This window comes from Monodon monoceros, unplaced genomic scaffold (assembly GCF_005190385.1).
Source record: "Monodon monoceros isolate NGI ecotype Baffin Bay Population unplaced genomic scaffold, NGI_Narwhal_1 Super_Scaffold_9, whole genome shotgun sequence".
Classification (NCBI taxonomy): Eukaryota; Metazoa; Chordata; class Mammalia; order Artiodactyla; family Monodontidae; genus Monodon; species Monodon monoceros.
Window position 1 is genome coordinate 44,175,574 of NW_021703786.1, and position 21,167 is coordinate 44,196,740.

At 39.5% G+C, this 21,167-nt stretch overlaps 1 protein-coding gene across 1 annotated transcript in view; it reads left to right on the forward strand.

Moving 5' to 3' along the window:
- The first annotated feature begins 6,913 nt into the window (after positions 1-6,913).
- The window catches only part of LOC114888873 (myosin-8), a 28,578-nt gene continuing 14,324 nt past the window's right edge, over positions 6,914-21,167 (forward strand). Inside the window, exons 1-19 of the mRNA XM_029211506.1 lie at positions 6,914-6,954; positions 8,450-8,688; positions 9,382-9,525; positions 9,611-9,767; positions 12,135-12,162; positions 12,263-12,371; positions 12,454-12,546; positions 12,681-12,744; positions 13,416-13,514; positions 13,606-13,709; positions 14,086-14,224; positions 15,313-15,431; positions 15,509-15,658; positions 17,121-17,291; positions 18,186-18,495; positions 18,604-18,671; positions 20,309-20,396; positions 20,482-20,599; positions 20,959-21,082. Coding sequence (XP_029067339.1) covers positions 8,479-8,688; positions 9,382-9,525; positions 9,611-9,767; positions 12,135-12,162; positions 12,263-12,371; positions 12,454-12,546; positions 12,681-12,744; positions 13,416-13,514; positions 13,606-13,709; positions 14,086-14,224; positions 15,313-15,431; positions 15,509-15,658; positions 17,121-17,291; positions 18,186-18,495; positions 18,604-18,671; positions 20,309-20,396; positions 20,482-20,599; positions 20,959-21,082 — 2,295 coding nt within the window. The 5' untranslated portion in view covers positions 6,914-6,954; positions 8,450-8,478. The remainder of the gene's footprint in view (positions 6,955-8,449; positions 8,689-9,381; positions 9,526-9,610; positions 9,768-12,134; positions 12,163-12,262; positions 12,372-12,453; positions 12,547-12,680; positions 12,745-13,415; positions 13,515-13,605; positions 13,710-14,085; positions 14,225-15,312; positions 15,432-15,508; positions 15,659-17,120; positions 17,292-18,185; positions 18,496-18,603; positions 18,672-20,308; positions 20,397-20,481; positions 20,600-20,958; positions 21,083-21,167) is intronic.

Genomic DNA, 21,167 nt, shown 5'->3' on the forward strand with positions numbered 1-21,167 from the left:
AATAAAACTAAAAGCTGGTTCTTTGACAAGATAAACAAAATTGATAAAACATTAGCCAGACTCATCAAGAAAAAAAGGGAGAAGACTCAAATCAACAGAATTAGAAATGAAAAAGGAGAAGTAACAACTGACACTGCAGAAGTACAAAGGATCATGAGAGATTACTACAAGCAACTCTATGCCAATAAAATGGACAACCTGGAAGAAATGGACAAATTCTCAGAAATGCACAACGTGCCAAGACTGAATCAGGAAGAAATATAAAATATGAACAGACCAATCACAAGCACTGAAATTGAAACTCTGATTAAAAATCTTCCAACAGGGCTTCCCTGGTGGCACGGTGGTTGAGAGTCCGCCTGCCGATGCAGGGGACACGGGTTTGTGCCCCGGTCCGGGAGGATCCCACATGCCACGGAGCGGCTGGGCCCGTGAGCCATGGCCACTAAGCCTGTGCGTCCAGAGCCTGTGCTCTGCAACGGGAGAGGCTACAACAGTGAGAGGCCCGCGTAACACACACACACACACAAAAAAAACTTCCAACAAACAAAAGCCCAGGACCAGATGGACTCACAGGCGAATTCTATCAAACATCTAGAGAAGAGCTAACACCTATCCTTCTCAAACTCTTCCAAAATATAGCAGAGGGAGGAACACTCCCAAACTCATTCTACGAGGCCACCATCACTCTGATACCGAAACTAGACAAAGATGTCACAAAAAAAGAAAACTACAGGCTAATATCACTGATGAACATAGATGCAAAAATCCTCAACAAAATACTAGCAAACAGAATCCAACAGCACATTAAAAGGATCATACACCATGATCAAGTGGTGTTTATCCCAGGAATGCAAGGATTCTTCAACATACGCAAATCAATCAGTGTGATACACCATACTAATAAATTGAAGGATAAAAATCATATGATAATCTCAACAGATGCAGAAAAAGCTTTCAACAGAATTCAACACCCATTTATGATAAAAACTCTCCAGAGAGTAGGCATAGAGGGAACTTACCTCAACATAATAAAAGCCATATATGACAAACCCACAGCCAACATTGTTCTGAATGGTGTAAAACTGAAACCATTTCCACTAAGATCAGGAACAAGAAAACGTTGCTGACTGTCACCACTATTATTCAACATAGCTCTGGAAGTTTTAGCCACAGCAATCAGAGATGAAAAAGAAATAAAAGGAATCCAAATCAGAAAAGAAGAAGTAAAACTGTCACTGTTTGCAGATGACATGATACTACACATAGAGAATCCTAAAGATGCTACCAGAAAACTACTAGAGCTAATCAATGAATCTGGTAAAGTAAGAGGATATAAAATTAATGCACAGAAATCTCCTGCATTCCTATAAACTAATGATGAAAAATCTGAAAGAGAAATTAAGGAAACACTCCCATTTACCACTGCAACAAAAGGAATAAAATACCTAGGGATAAACCTACCTAAGGAGACAAAAGACCTGTATGCAGAAAACTGTAAGACACTGATGAAAGAAATTAAAGATGATACAAATAGATGGAGAGCTATACCATGTTCTTGGATTGGAAGAATCAACATTGTGAAAATGACTATATTACACAAAGCAATCTACAGATTCAATGCAATCCCTATGAAACAACCAATGGCATTTTTCACAGAACTAGAACAAAAAATTGCACAATTTGTATGGAAACACAAAAGACCCCAAATAGCCAAATCATTCTTGAGAACGAAAAACGGAGATGGAGGAACCAGTCTCCCTGACATCAAACTATACTATAAAGCTACAGTAACCAAGACAGTATGTTACTCGCACATAAGCAGAAATATAGATCAATGGAACAGGATAGAAAGCCCAGAGATAAACCCATGCACGTATGGTCACCTTATCTTTGATAAAGCAGGCAAGAATATACAATGGAGAAAAGACAGCCTCTTCAATAAATAGTGCTGGGAAAACCGGACAGCTACACATAAAAGAATGAAATTAGAACACTCCCTAACACCATACACAAGAATAAACTCAAAATGGATTAAAGACCTAAATGTAAGGTCAGACACTATAAAACTCTTAGAGGAAAACTTAGGCAGAACACTCTATAACATAAATCACAGCAAGATCCTTTATGACCCACCTCCTAGAGAAATGGAAATAAAAACAAAAATAAACAAATCGGACCTAATGAAAGTTAAAAGCTTTTGCACAGCAAAGGAAACCATAAGCAAGACAAAAAGCCCTCAGAATGGGAGAAAATATTTGCAAATGAAGCAACTGACAAAGGATTAATCTCAAAATTTACAAGCAGCTCATGCAGCTCAATACCAAAAACAAACAAACAACCCAATCCAAAAATGGGCAGAAGACCTAGATAGACATTTCTCCAAAGAAGATATACAGATTGCCAACAAACACATGAAAGGATGCTCAACATCACTAATCATTAGAGAAATTCAAATCAAAACTACAATGAGGTATCACCTCACACTGGTCAGAATGGCCATCATCAAAAAATCTACAAACAATAAATGCTGGAGAGAGTGTGGAGAAAAGGGAACCCTCTTGCACTGTTGGTGGGAGTGTAAATTGATACAGCCACTATGGAGAAGAGTATGGAAGTTCCTCAAAAAACTAAAAATAGAACTACCATATAACCCAGCAATCCCACTACTGGGCATATACCCTGAGAAAACCATAATTCAAAAAGAGCCATGTACCACAATGTTCATTACAGCACTATTTACAATAGCCAGGACATGGAAGCAACCTAAGTGTCCATCAACAGATGAATGGATAAAGAAGATGTGGCACATATACACAATGGAATGTTACTCAGCCATAAAAAGAAACGAAATTGAGTGATTTGTAGTGAGGTGGATGGACCTAGAGCCTGTCATACAGAGTGAAGTAAGTCAGAAAGAGAAAAGCAAATACTGTATGCTAACACATATATAGAATCTAAAAAAAAAAAAAAATGGTTCTGAAGAACCTAGGGGCAGGACAGGAATAAAGACGCAGATGTAGAGAATGTACTTGAGGACTCAGGGAGCAGGAAGGGTACACTGGCACGAAGTGAGAGAGTGGCATTGACATATATACACTACCAAATGTAGAATAGATAGCTAGTGGAAAGCAGCTGCGTAGCACAGGGAGATCAGCTCGGTACTTTGTGACCACCTAGAGGGATGGGATAACGAGTGTGGCAGGGAGACGCAAAAGGGAGGGGACATGGGGATATATGTATACATATAGCTGATTCACTTTGTTATACAGCAGAAACTAACACAACAATGTAAAGCAATTATACTCCAATAAAGATGGTAAAAAAACTTTTCTTAATAAAAAATAAAGTAAAAATCATAGTTACCTTTAGGAGAGGGAAATAAGAGTTATAATGAGGAGGATCAAGAGAGGTTTACGGGGTGCTGATAATATTCTGCTCTGGATGCTATCGGAATTATTGTGTTACTTACATGCACAAAAATAAACACATGAGACCCCTCATTCCTACTGGACCTACCAGGAAATAAACTGAATGTGCATGTGTGCGCGCGCACACACACACATGATAAAAAGAACTATCAGCTAAAAGAGAATCCTCCCCCCAAAGCCCAAATTTATACATCTGGAAATTAAAAAAAAAAAAAACTTTAGATAATTTGGGAGTTGAAATGGAAATAGGAGCTTTAAAAAAACTATAATTGAAGGACAATCATACAAGGGTACTACATAGCAACCCATGGGATTTAGCCAAAGTAGTAACCAAAGAAAAATTCATAACCATAAATAAACATGCAAGATCATAAGAAAGAATGAAAATAAATGAAGTTAGCTTTCAGTTCAAGATGCTAGATTAAAGACCAATATAATAAACCTAAAAAAATAAAGGAATGAATAAGATTAAAAGCAGAAAATAATAAAGTAGAAAAAACTTATTTGGTAAATCTAAATTAAAAAGACCAACACAAAAGACAAAACTTTGGCAAATATGGTTTAAAATAAAAAGAAAAAAATTAAAATACGTTAAAAAAATTATAAGGAATAAATGCCTACACAGGAGGTTTTTTAACTATAAAAAGGCATAAAAATATCTAAAAACCCACATGAAATGGGCAATTTTCTAGGAAAATATAAATTCTCCAAATGGGCAAAAAAAAAAAAAAAGGTAGAAACTCTGAACAAACTAATCAATAGTCATGAAAAAACTTAAATTAGAGTGAAAGATTTCTCCTCCAAAGGGGCTACAGGCAAAAAGAGTTTCCTGAAGGAACTGTTCTAAGCCTTCATGGAACAGATTATTCACATCCTAAACACACTGTTGAAGAAAATAGAAACAAATGGGAGACATTCATTTTACAAAACTAGCACAATCCTATATCAAAACCAGAAAAGGATAGCACAAGAAAAGACAACTATGGCCTAGTCCCATATGAACTCAGATGCAGAAATCCCACATTTTTAAAAAAAAATGCATAAACTTAAAGCAGCAGGAAATTAAACATTACATCAACAGGTTTTATTTCACGAATTGCAGAACAGTAAAAGTGAGGAAATCTAACAGAGTTCATTATATTAACAAGTGAGAGAAGAAAAAAATATAATTTCAATAGATACAGAAAAAACACTGGTAAAATCCAATGCGTATTTTTAGATATAATTCACATACTATAAAATTCACCATTTGAATGAACAATTCAGTGGTTTTAGTATATTCACAAAGTTATGCAACCATAACCACTACCTAATTCCAGAACATTTTCATCACCTCAAAAAGAAACCCCATTAGCGGTCATTCCCTAATCTCTCCTCTCCAGATCATTCTCTGGCAACCACTAATCTACTTTTTGTCTCTGTGGATTTGCCTGTTCTTGTTATTCAAATATGAACACATTGCATCCAGCTTCGTTTACTTAGCATTAGTGTCTTCAAGGTTGATCCATGTTGTATCATGTATCAGGACTTCATTCCTTTTCATGGCTGAATAATATACCACTGTATGGATATACCACATTTTATTTATCCATTTGTCTGTTGATGGACATATGGGTTGTTTCCACTTAGCTATTATGGATAATGCTGTTATGAACATTTATGTGCAAGTTTCTGTATAAGTGTATGTTTTCAATTCTCTTGGCCTTATATCTACGAATGGAACAGTTTAATTCACATTTATGATTACAATTATTCGAAAACCAGATATAAAGTATACATCAAATATCATATTTTATGAGACATTAGATGCAATCCAATTAATTTTAGTCTAATGTACAAGGCTTTAATTTTTCATATAATTAGAACGTAAGAGGTTACACAACAGCACATGTTTATCGAAACTCACAGAAATGAAGTTCTGCATCCTGTCTATGCCAGTGGTTACAAGAAAGAGTACACATGCAAAAACTCATAGAACTATAAAACAAGTGAATTTTATTGTAAATTTAAAAATATTTTTTAAATAGCAGCAGAAAAACTCTTATATAACCGTCACCTAAAAAGAGTCAATTTTGCTGTATATAAATTATACCTCAATATCCCTAGCCATTAAAAGAAGAAAAGATTCTAATTTTAAAAGAATGATCATAATATAATTTGTTTAAAGAATAAGGGTGTAGGGACTTCCCTGGTGGCGCAGTGGTTAAGAATCCGCCTGCCAATGCAGGGCACACAGGTTCGAGCCCTGGTCCGGGAAGATCCCACAAGCCACGGAGCAGCTAAGCCCGTGCACCACAGCTACAGAGTCTGCGCTCTACAGCCCGCGAGCCACAGCTACTGAGCCCACATACCACAGCTAGTGAGGCCCGTGCACCTAGAGCCCGTGCTCCACAACAAAGAGTAGCCCTTGCTCGCCGCAACTAGAGAAAGCCTGCCCGCAGCAACGAAGACCCAACGCAGCCAAAATTAATTATTTAAAAAAAGAAAGAATAAGGGTGTAAATTTCATTAGTGGTAGAAAATTACCTGTGATATAATTTTTAAAGTAGGTTGTAAGACATATATGTACTTATATGTCTATATCTTATACATATATGCACTTATATGTTTATATCTCACCTCCGCATATTGGGATTATAGACATTTTTTCTCTTTGCTTATCTGTATTTTTTCCTACAATGAATACATATTATTTTGTAATAAATAATCATTTTTTTCAGTGTTGGGTGGACGGGCACTGACCCGACGGTAGAGACTCAGGATAGCATCTCCTCTCACCTTGGCCCTGCTGTCTGAGCCCAGACTCCAAGGGGGAGCCTTGGCAGTGGCCCAAGGGTGTGGAGGAGGTGGGGGCTCCTGTGGTACCAAAGAAGGAAAAGTGGTTATAGGGTCCTGAAAGCAATGCGTCGCTGAGTATGTGATCACTGGGTCACCACAGGCATGTGCGAGAGAGTTTGCCAAAACGAATATAGCTTTTAGGAGGCCCCACCAGGCACTGTCAAAGATTACCTTCCCAGCACACTAGAAGGCATTCTCTGCCAGCACATTGGTCGCTGTCAAGTTATTTATAGGAGATTGGTTCACATACTCAAAATAATATGAATACTTCTAATTATACCCAAACGTGACAAATGTCAGTACAAATTATTCTGAGGGTTCATGCTGCCAAATGTCTTGCTCTAACAAAGAGGAGGCAGCTGCAGCATCAGCACATCAGCCCCTATATAAGCACGAAGGAGCCCTCCTGCTTCATCTCCACCAAAAACCCAGGGGTAAGTGATGGGGGCCTTGGGACCTGAAGGACTCTGGGGGCAGAAACAGCTTACGCCGTGGCCCATCTCTGAGCATGAGACTGTTCCTCCCAACTCTGACTTTTATTTTCATACAGCCAAGTTTTAGACCAGGAAAATGTTTTAATTCTATAACTATCTTATCTCTGGAATTTCAGAGCTTCACTAATAAGAAACGTGTTGTTTTACAGTGTTAGACGCTTCTGAACCTGCATCTTCGTCTGGAATCCAGAGGTAAGACTCTGCTTTATTCATTTATTGATGACAGAGGGGATTTATTTAGGCTAACGATGCTGGGAACAGCTCTTCACTGTACACCATTTCCATATTTTTGCAGTTATGTAAATAGATTGTGCTTCCAAATGTCTGCTTATAAATGCTGGGAAATCATTTTTTCAGAATGTCTTATTCTCAGAGACCACCCTCATCTGAATTCCAGGATTAAAGGACCATTTAGGAAAGAATGAATTTTGACAGTGAGTTCTCAGCTGCACTTAGAACTGTCCAGGGGCAATGGACTATTCCATGCTAACCTCCTCCTCCTGACCAGCAATGAATACTTACACACTTTACCAATATTTTTTAAATACCCAGAAAAATTCTTAATCTAAAAATGTAAACAAAAACAAACATCTTGTTAAAACCATAGTATTTTAGCTACCTTTTCATGATTCACTGTAGTTTTTAGAAAGGTTTGTTATTGTTCGCTTAAAAAATCACAAGTATTACACCCACAGAGGGCTAAATATCGTACCTAATTTAGAAGAGATCCTGGCCCTCCCCCCAAGTAATTCACTGCCTGAGAGCAAAGGAAAGACCCAACCGAAGTAACACGCCAACACTGAGAGACACATCTATCAACGGAGGACGGTGGCTCACATACATGCGATGAACTCTTAAATTTTTGTCTCTTTTCTTTTTCTGGACGGAAAGAAAAGAAGCCTGCGGAATTTATGTGGGATGAAGAAACTTCTTCGTGCTGAAGCTCTCATTTCTCTGTGGTTAGATCTGTTAACTGACAGTTGAAATCTCTCATGCCAAAAGGAGAATGTTAAAAGAGATTTTGGAATTAAGGCAATGCTAAGTCTCTTGGTAACAAGCCAAATGATAAAAAAAAAAACAAAAAACCTAGAATGATAAGAATTTAGTATGGGGTTTTTAATGACCCACCAAGAGATATAACACCAAATATCAACATAAAGTAGATGTTAAAAATAATTATTTGGCTTATGAGAGAAAAAATGTTTTCGATAGCTTGGAAAATATCAATCTCCATTTGCACAAAACAAACTTTCCCTCCTAACTCTATGATTGTCCTGGCAAATGGCAGATGCAAACATTATGCAGAAGGGGGATTAAATAATGACAGTTGCTATAAAACAATCCATCAACAACAGTCTTAGCTATAGATATTGTTACAGTCTAGAGAATAAAACATGCAAGGATTCCGTTCTCACTCAGTTGTCGATGCCCTAGCCCTGAAGATCAAGACATGCCATCTGGGAAGGACATTTTCAAATCCCAGAAAGTGAAGCCTCAGACTGCAGTCTCATTCCAAAGCAGCCCTGCGCTAGGGTTACTGTATGAGAACCACTGGTCAGCAACAGCTAGGAAGAACAGTTACAGCCCAGGAAGGCGATGGAGCCTCAACATTTCTTTCATTTCAAATCCTAGCTCACATGTATAACTTCCGGTTTCTATTTCTCCTCTCCCTGATTTTTTCCCCAAGGCAAAATTCTCTCTAAATAAATCGCAGCCATGAGTGCGAGTTTGGACGCCGAGATGGCTGTTTTTGGCGAAGCTGCTCCCTACCTTCGAAAATCGGAAAAGGAGCGGATTGAAGCCCAGAACAAGCCCTTCGATGCTAAATCATCAGTCTTTGCGGTGGAGCCCAAGGAATCCTATGTGAAGAGCATCATACAAAGCAAAGAAGGAGGGAAAGTAACTGTAAAGACAGAATGTGGAGCAGTAAGTAAAAACATAAGGAGAAAATACTCCCCGCCCTATTCCTCCACCTCCTCGCTTCAAGTTGAAGCCTTCCTTGCTCAGAATCTCTAAGCCTATTGCCAATACAGACACCCTTCTGGTCCATTAACAGACATCAGATCTGGGAGGTAAAAGAAATTCTCAGCAGTAACCTCATTTCTCCCTTTCCCAACTACCCAAAGGACTTTAAAGCCACTAGGCTTGGCCTCCAGCATCTTCCTTCAATTCCTCACTTCCCAGTCTAAATCCCCAAACTTGGGAGAAATAAAAACTAGCTTCTCCTATCAAAACAATTACTATCTATTTAGATAAACAATGTATTCATATCCCCATTACTTCCCCCCAAATTGAAGTTTCTTGTAATAAATGGCCAGGAAAAGTGAAAAATTTAACCCATTTAAGTAAAATGATATAAACTGATAAATAAACCTGGGACAAGGAAATGTAGGAGGAAAAAAGTATTTTTTAAAGAGTAGTACGTATTCTAGCTCATCAGAGGAAACAGATTTTCTTACCATCAAACGCTAAGATGAATGTATTTTCATGCCCTTATTTAAAGGACACCGAATAACATAATGGAAAGTGTCCACAACTGTAGTCTTATAATTAAAGCAGATAAACATAAATCCTACCTCCAACCATTAATACAAACTTGTCTCTTACTTTACTTGCCAGACTCTAACTGTCAGAGAAGACCAAGTCTTCCCCATGAACCCTCCCAAATTTGACAAGATCGAGGACATGGTCATGATGACCCACCTGCACGAGCCAGCAGTGCTGTACAACCTCAAAGAGCGTTACGCAGCCTGGATGATCTATGTGAGCGCCTTTCAACATCTCTTTATTCCACCTATCTCTCCAAGTATAAACAAATCCCACACGTTGAATATTCTGATTTTCTCAGACCTACTCGGGCCTCTTCTGCGTCACCATCAACCCCTACAAGTGGCTGCCGGTGTACAACCCTGAGGTGGTGGCTGCCTACCGAGGCAAAAAGCGCCAGGAGGCCCCACCCCACATCTTCTCCATCTCTGACAACGCCTTTCAGTTCATGCTGACTGGTGAGTGAGTGATGCATCTATTTACAGAAAGGTGGAAATAGAATCTTTAACAAACAAACAGACTTTGGGCTTTGATTACAATAATACATGGCAGCCACATGGGGCTTCACTGCTTTCAAGAAACTTTCAGAGCTGTAATATCACATATTCTTCCCTGAAATCATTCTATAGATGAGTAAAGTGAAGCTCACTGAATTCATTGACCTACCCAAGCTAACCCAGCTGGTAACCAGAAGCCTCGTTGAAATAATTAGTAGACCTCTGTAAACATATTTGTTGTTGCTTTCTCACATTTTTTTACTTTCTGATTTGGACAGAAAAAAAGTTCAAGTAGATTTTTTTTAAATATCCACATCTACAGCAATCAAGGAAAATAGTTACCAGCCATAGCGGGAAAGCTTTGTGAATTCCTTATCTTTAAAAGACACAGCTAATATCACTAGCCTTTGGGGTAGAACAGGAGTAAAGAAAGAGCCATGACTTTCCTCTCAAAGATTTTGAAGCATTTTCCTACAAGAATAGAAGAAAACAGAAATCCCTCTTTCTTTGAAAATACTTTTTTTTAAGTTTTTGTTTTTTTTTTTGACGTGGACCATTTTTTTTTTAAGTCTTTATTGAATTTGTCACAATATTGCTTCTGTTTTATGTTTTGGTTTTTGGCTGCGAGGCATATGGATCTTAGCTCCCTGACCAGGGATCAAATCTGCAACCCCTGCGTTGGAAGGCAAAGTCTTAACTACTGGACCACCAGGGAAGTCCTGAAAATATTTTTAAAAAATTATATGGAAGTCTGTTATTCCTGTCTTATCAAAGCATAAACAAATGGCTTTGATGCGAAATGTAGGCCCAAATACAGCATGAAAACCTTTTATCGGCACACACCAAATGTACTGCCTTTGGAAATATTCTAAATTCCTGAGTTTCCTGTTCTTCCATGAGATATTAGAAACTGGAGAGGATTTTGCTCCTTTTTGTTTTTTTATTTGATTGTTTTTATGCACTGTTTTTAAATTGTCTTTTAAAGGAGAAGAGGGAAGAGAAAGGGATAAAATAGGAATCTTCCATTACAAATTGGCCAGCAGTTCTACAAGGATATCATACCAGGAAACTGTTCTTTGGTTGTCAGCAGAAGCTAGCTACCTTCCAGAAATTATCCAAATGTGGGCTCATTCCAGAGGTTTTAACACTTAGCAGTTGCATTTACACTGCTATGTACACCACCACCCGTACAGAGGTCCCCACCCCCCCCAAGTTTTGGGCCTGCTCCAAATTCAAGATTACTTATCTCCAAACACGATTTTTGTAAAAAAAAAACAACACCCAAAACTGTGGCATTTGACCGGTTAGAGACTAGAACACTGTTTTCTTATCTATGCTCCCACTAGATGTGATATGATCTTTCTTGATTTTCCTTCTATTGGAAAAAGAAATCAATCTGAGTATGTTCCAAAATCTGTCTGTACTTCCCTGAATAGAGCTTTGAAGTTCTCTAGAGTCTATATCTACATCTAAATAGCACTCAAATTAGCATCTATTTCTCTGAATAGATTTTTTTAGATTTGAGAATGCTCTAAAATCTATATCAGTATAGAATTAAAGATTTAACAAATCAGAAAATTGGTATATATCCAACATATCAGTCGTATAACTAGTGACAATTTTTGTTTTCATTACTTAGAAACGTGTATAAAATAAAAAGGAAAATAAGTAAATGAACACCAACATTTACAATTCCAGATCCCTTCCTTTTTTAGTATTACCAGCTGTCAAATTAATATGAAAAACCGGGAGGAGGCCAGGTAGCAGAAAAATATATAAGCTGGAAGTCAAATAGACCTAAACATCTTGATAAGCTATGTAACTATTAGAAAAGTCACTTATTTCTCTCTGGGTTTGTTTCTTCATCTGTTAAATGAAACTTCAAAATTGTATGATTCTTACTGAAGTAGTTACAGATGAAATTATATGATGCCTGGAATTTTCTTTAAAATAACCAAGTGAGTTTAGGATGGGAGTACAGGTTATACAAAGTTGGCCAAATAATAACTGTTGAAACTGTATGTATGATGGGTACATAGGAGCTCTTTATACGTTATTGCTTCTACCTCTGTATACGCTTGAAACTTCCCGTAAGTTTTAAAATTAATAATATTTTAAGAAGAAACACATGATTCTCTGCCTCTTATTTTCACAAATTTTACTCCAAGAGGCAAGTACTATCTGGGAGCTACACACAAAACCAAGATCACAGGCAACATCTTCAAAATGTTAAAAAGGATAAACTGATTAATCTTTACAGAGTCAATAATCTTTGTATTGAATGTGTACTATTTTTAAAAACTGATGGTCTTGATTTCTTTTTTACAGATCGTGAGAACCAGTCCATCCTGATCACGTATGTGATTTTTTTCTTCTTCTCTGGTTTGTGGTGATTGTCTTAGATGTCAACAATGTGAGCTGTAGTTCTGATCTCTTCTCTGGTTTCTGTTTGACAGCGGAGAATCTGGGGCAGGAAAGACTGTGAACACGAAGCGTGTCATCCAGTACTTTGCAACAATTGCAGTTACTGGAGAGAAGAAGAAGGATGAAACTGGCAAAATGCAGGTGGGTCTGACCGGCGTGTCAGAATCAAGACTGGCAGGGCGCACCGAAGCCCCAGATGTGAGGACTGCTCTTGCCTTTGCAGGGGACTCTGGAAGATCAAATCATCAGTGCCAACCCCCTGCTGGAGGCCTTTGGCAACGCCAAGACCGTGAGGAATGACAACTCCTCTCGCTTTGTGAGTCTCTGGGTCACAGAAGGGTTTTCTCAGGCCTTAAATGCCCCAAAAGGCATGTCTGAGTTATTAACTCAATCTCTTCTTACTCGTGTGCTAACATTTTTGTATATAACATCGTCTTTTTCACTTGCAAGGGTAAATTCATCAGGATCCACTTTGGTACCACAGGGAAACTGGCTTCTGCTGATATCGAAACATGTGAGTAACAGGACCATTGAAAATCAAACAGAGAAACAAGTGATGTCATTTGCAGGGATATTTTGCAACACTTATTGAGCATTGAGCCTGCTGCCAGTGTTGCCCGTGAGCTAATGCCAGACTTATCCATAATTGCTGTGTGCTCTATTTACCTCAGTCTCAGACTGCTGGCTCTATAACACATTCTGCAATTCCTGCCTCAGAAGCAACTATGACATTTTCTCCAGGGAAAACAGCAGGACTATCTATGGACTCCTATGAGTTATCTATAGGCTTACAATACATTTCTGTGATTTGCTCTTGATCTGGGCTTTGGTAGGTGTTTCCAAGGTAGTCCCTCACCAAAGAATCTAAGGTGATCTGAGGAAGAAGGGGATATTAAGGATCAATTATAATACAGAGGTCACAGGTCATCCATGTGCAAAGTTGATTTTTACCAGAGCATGCATACTTCAGTCTCTGCTCTTAGATGGTGAGAACCTTGGGTAATTGCCATACATATTTGGAATTCTTACATGTAGTACCAACAGGATCGATCATCACGTTGAAATCTCAATGGAGCCTAACGTAATTTAGGCCCCAATTTTAGCCAAAGACACTGAAGTTCATTTAATATCTCAGCAGCATTGATATTTTTTTCTAATTCAACGTCTATCTCCCTCTCTTTCCAGATCTTCTAGAAAAGTCTAGAGTTACTTTCCAGTTAAAGGCAGAAAGAAGCTACCATATTTTTTATCAGATCACTTCCAATAAGAAACCAGATCTGATTGGTAAGGATGAACTTAAATTCACAGACAAAAGTTAATATCTTTGTTAACAACTTCTAATGTAAACCATACACCCTGAATTCTATGCACCCAGACATGCTCCTGATCACCACCAACCCATATGACTATGCCTTCGTCAGTCAAGGGGAGATCACAGTCCCTAGCATTGATGACCAAGAAGAGCTGATGGCCACTGATGTAAGTCACACACTCACTTTTTAAAACTCCATTATGGGGCTTCCCTAGTGGCACAGTGGTTGAGAGTCCGCCTGCCGATGCAGGGGAGGCGGGTTCGTGCCCCGGTCTGGGAAGATCCCACATGCCGCGGAGCGGCTGGGCCCGTGAGCCATGGCCGCTGAGCCTGCGCTTCCGGAGCCTGTGCTCCGCAACGGGAGAGGCCACAACAGTGAGAGGCCCGCGTACCTCAAAAAAAAAAAAAAAAAAAAATCCATTATGTATGGAAATGACAATAGCAACCACACCATAAGTGTGGTTACCTTAGAATATAGTGTAAATTCTCCAAAATATGTTAGTCTCTTCTGCCCTAACTTTGTCCTGTCATTTCTCCTGGCAGAGAGCCATTGACATCCTGGGCTTTACTCCCGAGGAGAAAGTGTCCATCTACAAGCTCACAGGGGCAGTAATGCATTATGGGAACATGAAATTCAAGCAAAAGCAGCGTGAGGAGCAAGCGGAGCCAGATGGCACCGAAGGTACCAAATGAACCTCCATCTGGGTTTAAATTAGAGAATACAGCAAGAGAAAAACAGGTTATTCTAAACTCACATTTCTTTTGTAGCTGGACTTCTGAGGGGCATGTACACATTTACACACACTGCATGCTTTCCTCACCCCCTTTCCCTCCTCACATCTCCATATCTCCATCTTTCTATGCAGCCCAAATGAACCCTAATAGCCACTTGTAAGGATATATCTAAAAAGCACAACCTGGGGCCAGATCATTAGAGAGGGAATGAGACAGAACCGTGAGCTTGCTTTGCCTTAGCAATGGCGAGAAGGTATATAGGATAACTTGGCATATTGGTCTATTTCAGCACCAGCTGGGCAAACCTAGTGGAGGGATACAGGGTCTTGCCCAAACACAGAGCTGGGGTTGGAGGACATCTGTGCACATGTGTGTGTGTGTTGTCTATATTTAACCCTCAGACAATCTAGGCAACAAGATAAAAAAGAAACTGAGAAAGAAAAATCATATACTCTATGTATGGAAAGAACATGGAACTTACAGGATCTACCACGGAAGCTAAAGTTATCTGCTCCTTTAAGCCTTTCCTGACCACCCTGGCTTGACATTCTCTCTCCCTCATTTACATCATAGTCACTGACAAAATTTTAGAAGGGGACTCTGTAGGAATCATGCACTAAAATTTAATCCTCACATTTTCAGATAAAGAAACTAATTCGTTGAGGTTAAATTGGGAGGAGCTAAATTGAGATAAGGTGTATTTATCTTACCTTCCACCCCCACCTACTGTGTCTTAAGAGCAGGGACTCTGGCTTTTGTGTTACATAAATTATTTCCATAAACACTGGACATATTTTTATTGTTGCTAAATTTCTCAGGAGTTGCTTGCAACAAATCACCAAAGGCCAGTGTAACTGACTGACCATTTATTAGCAAGTATATGCTCTAATATACAGAGAGCCTCACCTGATCTTCTCTAGAATTATTTAAAGCTTTCTATGTAAATAATAACGAAAATGGATGGAGGAAAATGGAAAGACTACCTTGAAGAAGTACCTGCTGTTAAACAACATTCCTTGAATTGTGTCTCTGCAGTTGCTGACAAAGCTGCCTATCTCCAGAGTCTGAACTCTGCTGATCTACTTAAAGCCCTTTGCTACCCCAGGGTCAAGGTCGGCAATGAATACGTCACCAAAGGCCAGACTGTGCAGCAGGTAAGTGCACAAGCTCAATGAATCACACACATCCCAGGCCTTTCATAGTGCCAACAAACATTACTCTGTCCATGAAGGTGTACAATGCAGTGGGCGCTCTGGCCAAAGCCGTCTACGAGAAGATGTTCCTGTGGATGGTCACCCGCATCAACCAGCAGCTGGACACCAAGCAACCCAGGCAGTACTTCATCGGGGTCTTGGACATCGCTGGCTTTGAGATCTTTGATGTGAGTTTATCTTCATATTAATAAAAAGTGGGAGAAAGGCAATATGGGTTTTGATATACTGAGTATTATTATTCATTTACACTTGTAGTGTCTATATTGCTTTCTCCAGCATGGCACCTAGGACGAAATAGCTAGGAGGTAACTAGATAATAACAGAAGTAATAATAATAGCTAACATTTATCACGAAGCACTTCAGAATGTTACCTCATTTAATCCTCACAACGACCCATGAAGGAGTAACTAATATTACTTCTAATTACATGTGGAGAAACAGATGCAAGAAAATCAAAACACTTGCTAAAGATCCTCCAGCCATATAAGGCAAAGCCACGACAGGAACCTGGCTATGCAACGTTTGGTCCATACACAAGGCACCTCCCGTGGAGGAGAAACGGCCTAGAGGTAGAAGCGCAGTGACAGTTCATAGTTTTCCCTCTTCCAGATTCATCTGACACACACCATTTCCCCTCTGGGCCATCAGCTTTATCATCTATAAAATGAGGGTGTCAATTATTATAAAGACTCCATCAGGGGGCTTTCCTGGTGGCGCAGTGGTTGAGAGTCCGCCTGCCAATGCAGGGGACACGGGTTCAACCCCTGGTTCTGGAAGATCCCACATGCCGCGAGCGGCTAGGCTCGTGCTCCACGGCTGCTGAGCCTGTGCTCTGGAGCCCGTGAGCCACAACTGCTGAGCCCACATGCTGCAACTGCTGAAGCCTGTGCGCCTGGAGCCCGTGCTCTGCAGCAAGAGAGGCCACAGCGGTGGGAGGCCCGCGCACCACAACGAAGAGTGGCCCCTGCTCTCCGCAGCTGGAGAGGGCCCGTGGGCAGCAATGAAGACCCAACACAGCCAAAAATAAATTAATAAAAGTTTAAAAAAAGACTCCATCAGATCTTCAATTTCTATACCACATCAGGTCCCCCCTTTCACAGACCTGACAATGAGGATTTACCAAATGTTTGGTATGAATAGAAGAGCAATTAGCCTATTAATTTCACTCTGCACATCAACTAAAGGTCTTAAGAAAAGCTTTCCTTAATAATGTGACGCCAAAAGTGAAAATGTGACCTTTATCTTGAGTTGGGGGGGTGGTGGTAAAAGAAGTGACGCTTTGCAATGAATTACTTTCACCCTTAAATCTGAACCATAACTCATAGGATCATGGTTATACTTTTAATGCACATTTTTGCCCATGCAATCTTCAGAGGTGGAAAGAGGTAGATTCTACCACAACTCTTGCTGTGTGATTGACAGCTGTGCCTTTAAATAATGCTCAGAAATCATGAAAAGGGTTCATGTCAAAAATGATCATTTTTTTCCCTGGGATTTCTGAAGAGACAACAATCAGTTTAAACTTTATTTCATTACTGTATTCCACATATTTTTGATAAAAGATTTTTCAGTGATGAATTCTACTGCTATAAAAATCCACTTAATGTTGGAAATTTGGTTTTGTGCAGTTCAACAGCCTGGAGCAGCTGTGCATCAACTTCACCAACGAGAAGCTGCAGCAGTTCTTCAACCACCACATGTTCGTGCTGGAGCAGGAGGAGTACAAGAAGGAGGGCATCGAGTGGGAGTTCATCGACTTCGGGATGGACCTGGCCGCCTGCATTGAGCTCATCGAGAAGGTCCGCTTGACTTCTAAAGGAAACCCGAACTGAAAGGATAACTTTCCCAAGTGCCTTAAGCAAGTCCAGAATGTATTACTGTAATCTTAACTAGACTGATAATAGAACAAGTTAGAAAATTACTTTAGAAATGACTTTCTCTTTTCAACTTTTACGTAAGAAGAATCAGAGAGTGTTTAGCTTCACTTTGTCGTAACAAGTTCTGTTCTAACACTGACTCAGATCCAAGTTTAAAGCAGCATCTCTATTGAGATGGTCTGCTTCACTAGAAGAACTACCTCATTTGTTCTAAATCTATCTCCACTATGATCCAAGATGTCAACAATAGAAATAACTATTTTCTAAATCAAAATTAACGCACAGGTAACACAGCTAGGGCTTATATCAAAGGTAATCTGTTTGGAAGTCAAGAGTCAAATTGCTATGCTTCTTCATAATCTATCTTTAAGGGATTAAATGCACAAAATGTCTTAAATAAGGTTTGCATTACTTATACCGTTAAGTTATTGCATATAAAGTAAACATCATTCTAAGTCAGTAAGTCCTTTGCATAGAAAAACAAAACTCTGACAATAGATTAATTCACCAAACAGGGGAAAATGTGGTAATCACAGAACATTTTAATAAGTCGCCCCCACTTATGCAGTGCTGACATTTGGAGTTTATATCCAGCTACTCTTTTAATTGCAAATAATGCTATGGATTGAATGTGAGAAAGAATGGTGGAAAAGTCATTCTACTGACAACAAAAGGACCTCTTTGAGCTATGACCCTGGTTTACTTTATAAATGTATTTAATTAGGAGTGCTCATAATTCAATCAAATGACAACCACTGTGTCTATATCTTTTGAGACAAGATAGGTTGACACCAATGTCTACTTTTCTGAATTCAGCCACTGGGCATCTTCTCCATCCTGGAAGAGGAGTGCATGTTCCCCAAGGCCACAGACACCTCCTTCAAGAACAAGCTGTATGACCAGCACCTGGGCAAGTCTGCCAACTTCCAGAAGCCCAAAGTGGTCAAGGGCAGGGCCGAGGCCCACTTCTCACTGATCCACTACGCGGGCACCGTGGACTACAACATTGCCGGCTGGCTGGACAAGAACAAGGACCCCCTGAACGACACTGTGGTTGGGCTGTACCAGAAGTCTGCAATGAAGACTCTGGCCAGTCTCTTTTCCACATATGCTAGTGCTGAAGCCGGTACTTTCTGAGCCCCTGATCTAAATTAACCTGTCCCCACAGAATGTTCACATACCATTCCAGCCTCTGGAATTCTACTTTCGTTGATGGGTTTTCTTTTTACCTTAGACAGCGGCGCAAAGAAAGGTGCTAAGAAGAAGGGCTCTTCTTTCCAGACCGTGTCAGCCCTTTTCAGGGTAAAGTACAAATTTAATTTGAAAAATCTATTCAGTTCCTATGACTTATCATAATTAGGATAAGAATAAAGGATTTAGAATAAATTAGGAGGGAATGGAATGTTAATAGGAATGACTTCAAATACTCCTTCTTGTCAGGGCACAGCCAAAGCAATACTCCTCCTGTAGGGCTCAATGTTTTACCTCTTATTCCTTACTATGCTCATCTAATGTATTCAGGAATTCCAAAATGCCCTTAGAAGCTTTCTCGCTATATGATAAGGCCGATTTTTAAGGAAGCACAGCTGAACTTCAAAGGTCTCCCTGTGGAAAGCCACCAATGTTGCCCTTTGAGAATGTTCCTGAGTTCCCCTTTGAGAATTGAGCCCAAGACACACCCTTTAGGACATCCTTCCACCAAATCACATCTTTGTCCTCCGAGGTGGATTTAATTTTTTCTAATAGCTGAAAATTATCTAAAGCCAAACCTAGTGATTTAGATGGATGATTAAGATAGAAAAATATCTCTTAAGAATAACAGTAATAATAACATTACTGCAAATAATGTGATTCTCTTAGATGGCTTAACAGCTGGCTCTTCTACAGGGGAACATATGGAGCATCTGGTCTAATGGCTGCTTGGTCAGGATTTCTGTGGCTAAGTCTCGTTCTTTTTAAAACTAAAATGCAGATACTATGTATGACCTAAACAAGAAAACAGCCCTGTTCTTTTTTTCTCACTACCAATTTGCATTATTTCACCAAATATGCCCGTGTTTCATCAACTTATCCTTGTACATAATTGCAAGATTAGAAACTCACATTACTTATTTTGTTTATTTCCTAATAGTTAACTGAGATATGAAAAATAAAGCAACTCTGCCTTCTCAACGAATATACCTAAGAAATACTGAGAAACAGCTACTTGCTAGTTTTCTGTGGTGGAGTAAACACCACTGTCTGTCATAATCAGTTACTCTATTTCTGGAATAACTCCCCCCATATGATTCAGACTGTGATCATTCTCAGGTACTCAAGATCCACTCACACAAGGTCATACAGTCTTATGATTTTAGACTCTTCCAAAAAAAAAAAAAAACCAAACAAACCAAAAGACAAGAGAGTACAAGTCCCAGGGAATAATACACTCGAGGAAGGAATGGCAAACATTGGGACAGTGGCTAACCTAGGTTACCACTGTAAACTACTTCTGTGAAAAATATTAGCTGAGAGAGATGAAAGAGGCCTTCGAGGTAATCTCAACTATTTTCAGATGAGGCCCAGAAAGAGAAAAGGGATTTTATAGAGTCAAGCAGCTCATTAGTGGCCAAGCGAGACTGTAGTCCTTTGTCTTCTGATTCCCGGTCAAGAATACTTCCTGTGTGTCAAGGCTACTGAATTTGCAGTTTGTTTACAGGATAGATCCTAGGTGTCATAAATGAATACCAGGGAGAGCTGCATTTCTTCCCAGCACTTTAGCCTTTCGGTTTTTTCGCAGGCTAGAACTCTTGAGACCTTTAAAACACAGAGCAACTGAAGCCTCATAGACCTTTACCTAATATAGTTAGGAAAGTGCCTAGGTTCGTTCCATATAATTACCAAAAAAAGCAATCTGAAATAGAACTTTCTCATCAAGTCCCTTCTACCTGGTTTTCTAGGAAAATTTAAGTAAGCTGATGACCAACCTGAGGAGCACACACCCTCACTTCGTACGGTGCATCATTCCCAACGAAACCAAAACTCCTGGTAAGATCTAAGAGCATGAAATCATCACACAGGCACAAGTCTGAAAATTCAGTGCGCAGTAGTAAGTACTCTGATTTGTTTTTAGGCGCCATGGATCATGAGCTTGTCCTGCACCAGCTGCGCTGCAACGGTGTGCTGGAGGGCATCCGCATCTGCAGGAAGGGCTTCCCGAGCAGGATCCTCTACGGGGATTTTAAACAAAGGCCAGTCTCCCTCTGCCACAGTTCACTGAATGCTGTGACTAATTAATCATTTTCACTGTTGCCCTCTGTTCATTGTTTTTATGTATCCTGCTTCGTCAATACGATGAAATTAAGTCAAATAATATAGTCTTGTGGTGCTAGAACAGAATACAGGCTAGAGAAGGTGGCACTTCTTAAAAATAGGACGGAAGCATGCATTAGCTTGTGGAAAAATCATATTGTTTTACTATCTGAACCTAAAAGGACAGTTGGGTTTTCTACTCTTGCTTTTTCTCTTTTTACTGACTTTTTTTGGTGTCGTCTGGTTTTCATATATGATCACACCTTCCTAATCATTCTTTCTTTCTTCGACTGAACAGATACAAAGTTTTAAATGCAAGTGCTATTCCAGATGGACAGTTCATTGACAGCAAGAAGGCTTCTGAGAAACTTCTTGCCTCTATTGATATTGATCACACCCAGTACAAATTTGGACATACAAAGGTATGGCTGTTACTTACACCTGATCCAAGTCCTCTGCCATAGCTGTATCTCCTGTAGTCTGGGGATGATTTGTAACTTTCCCTCT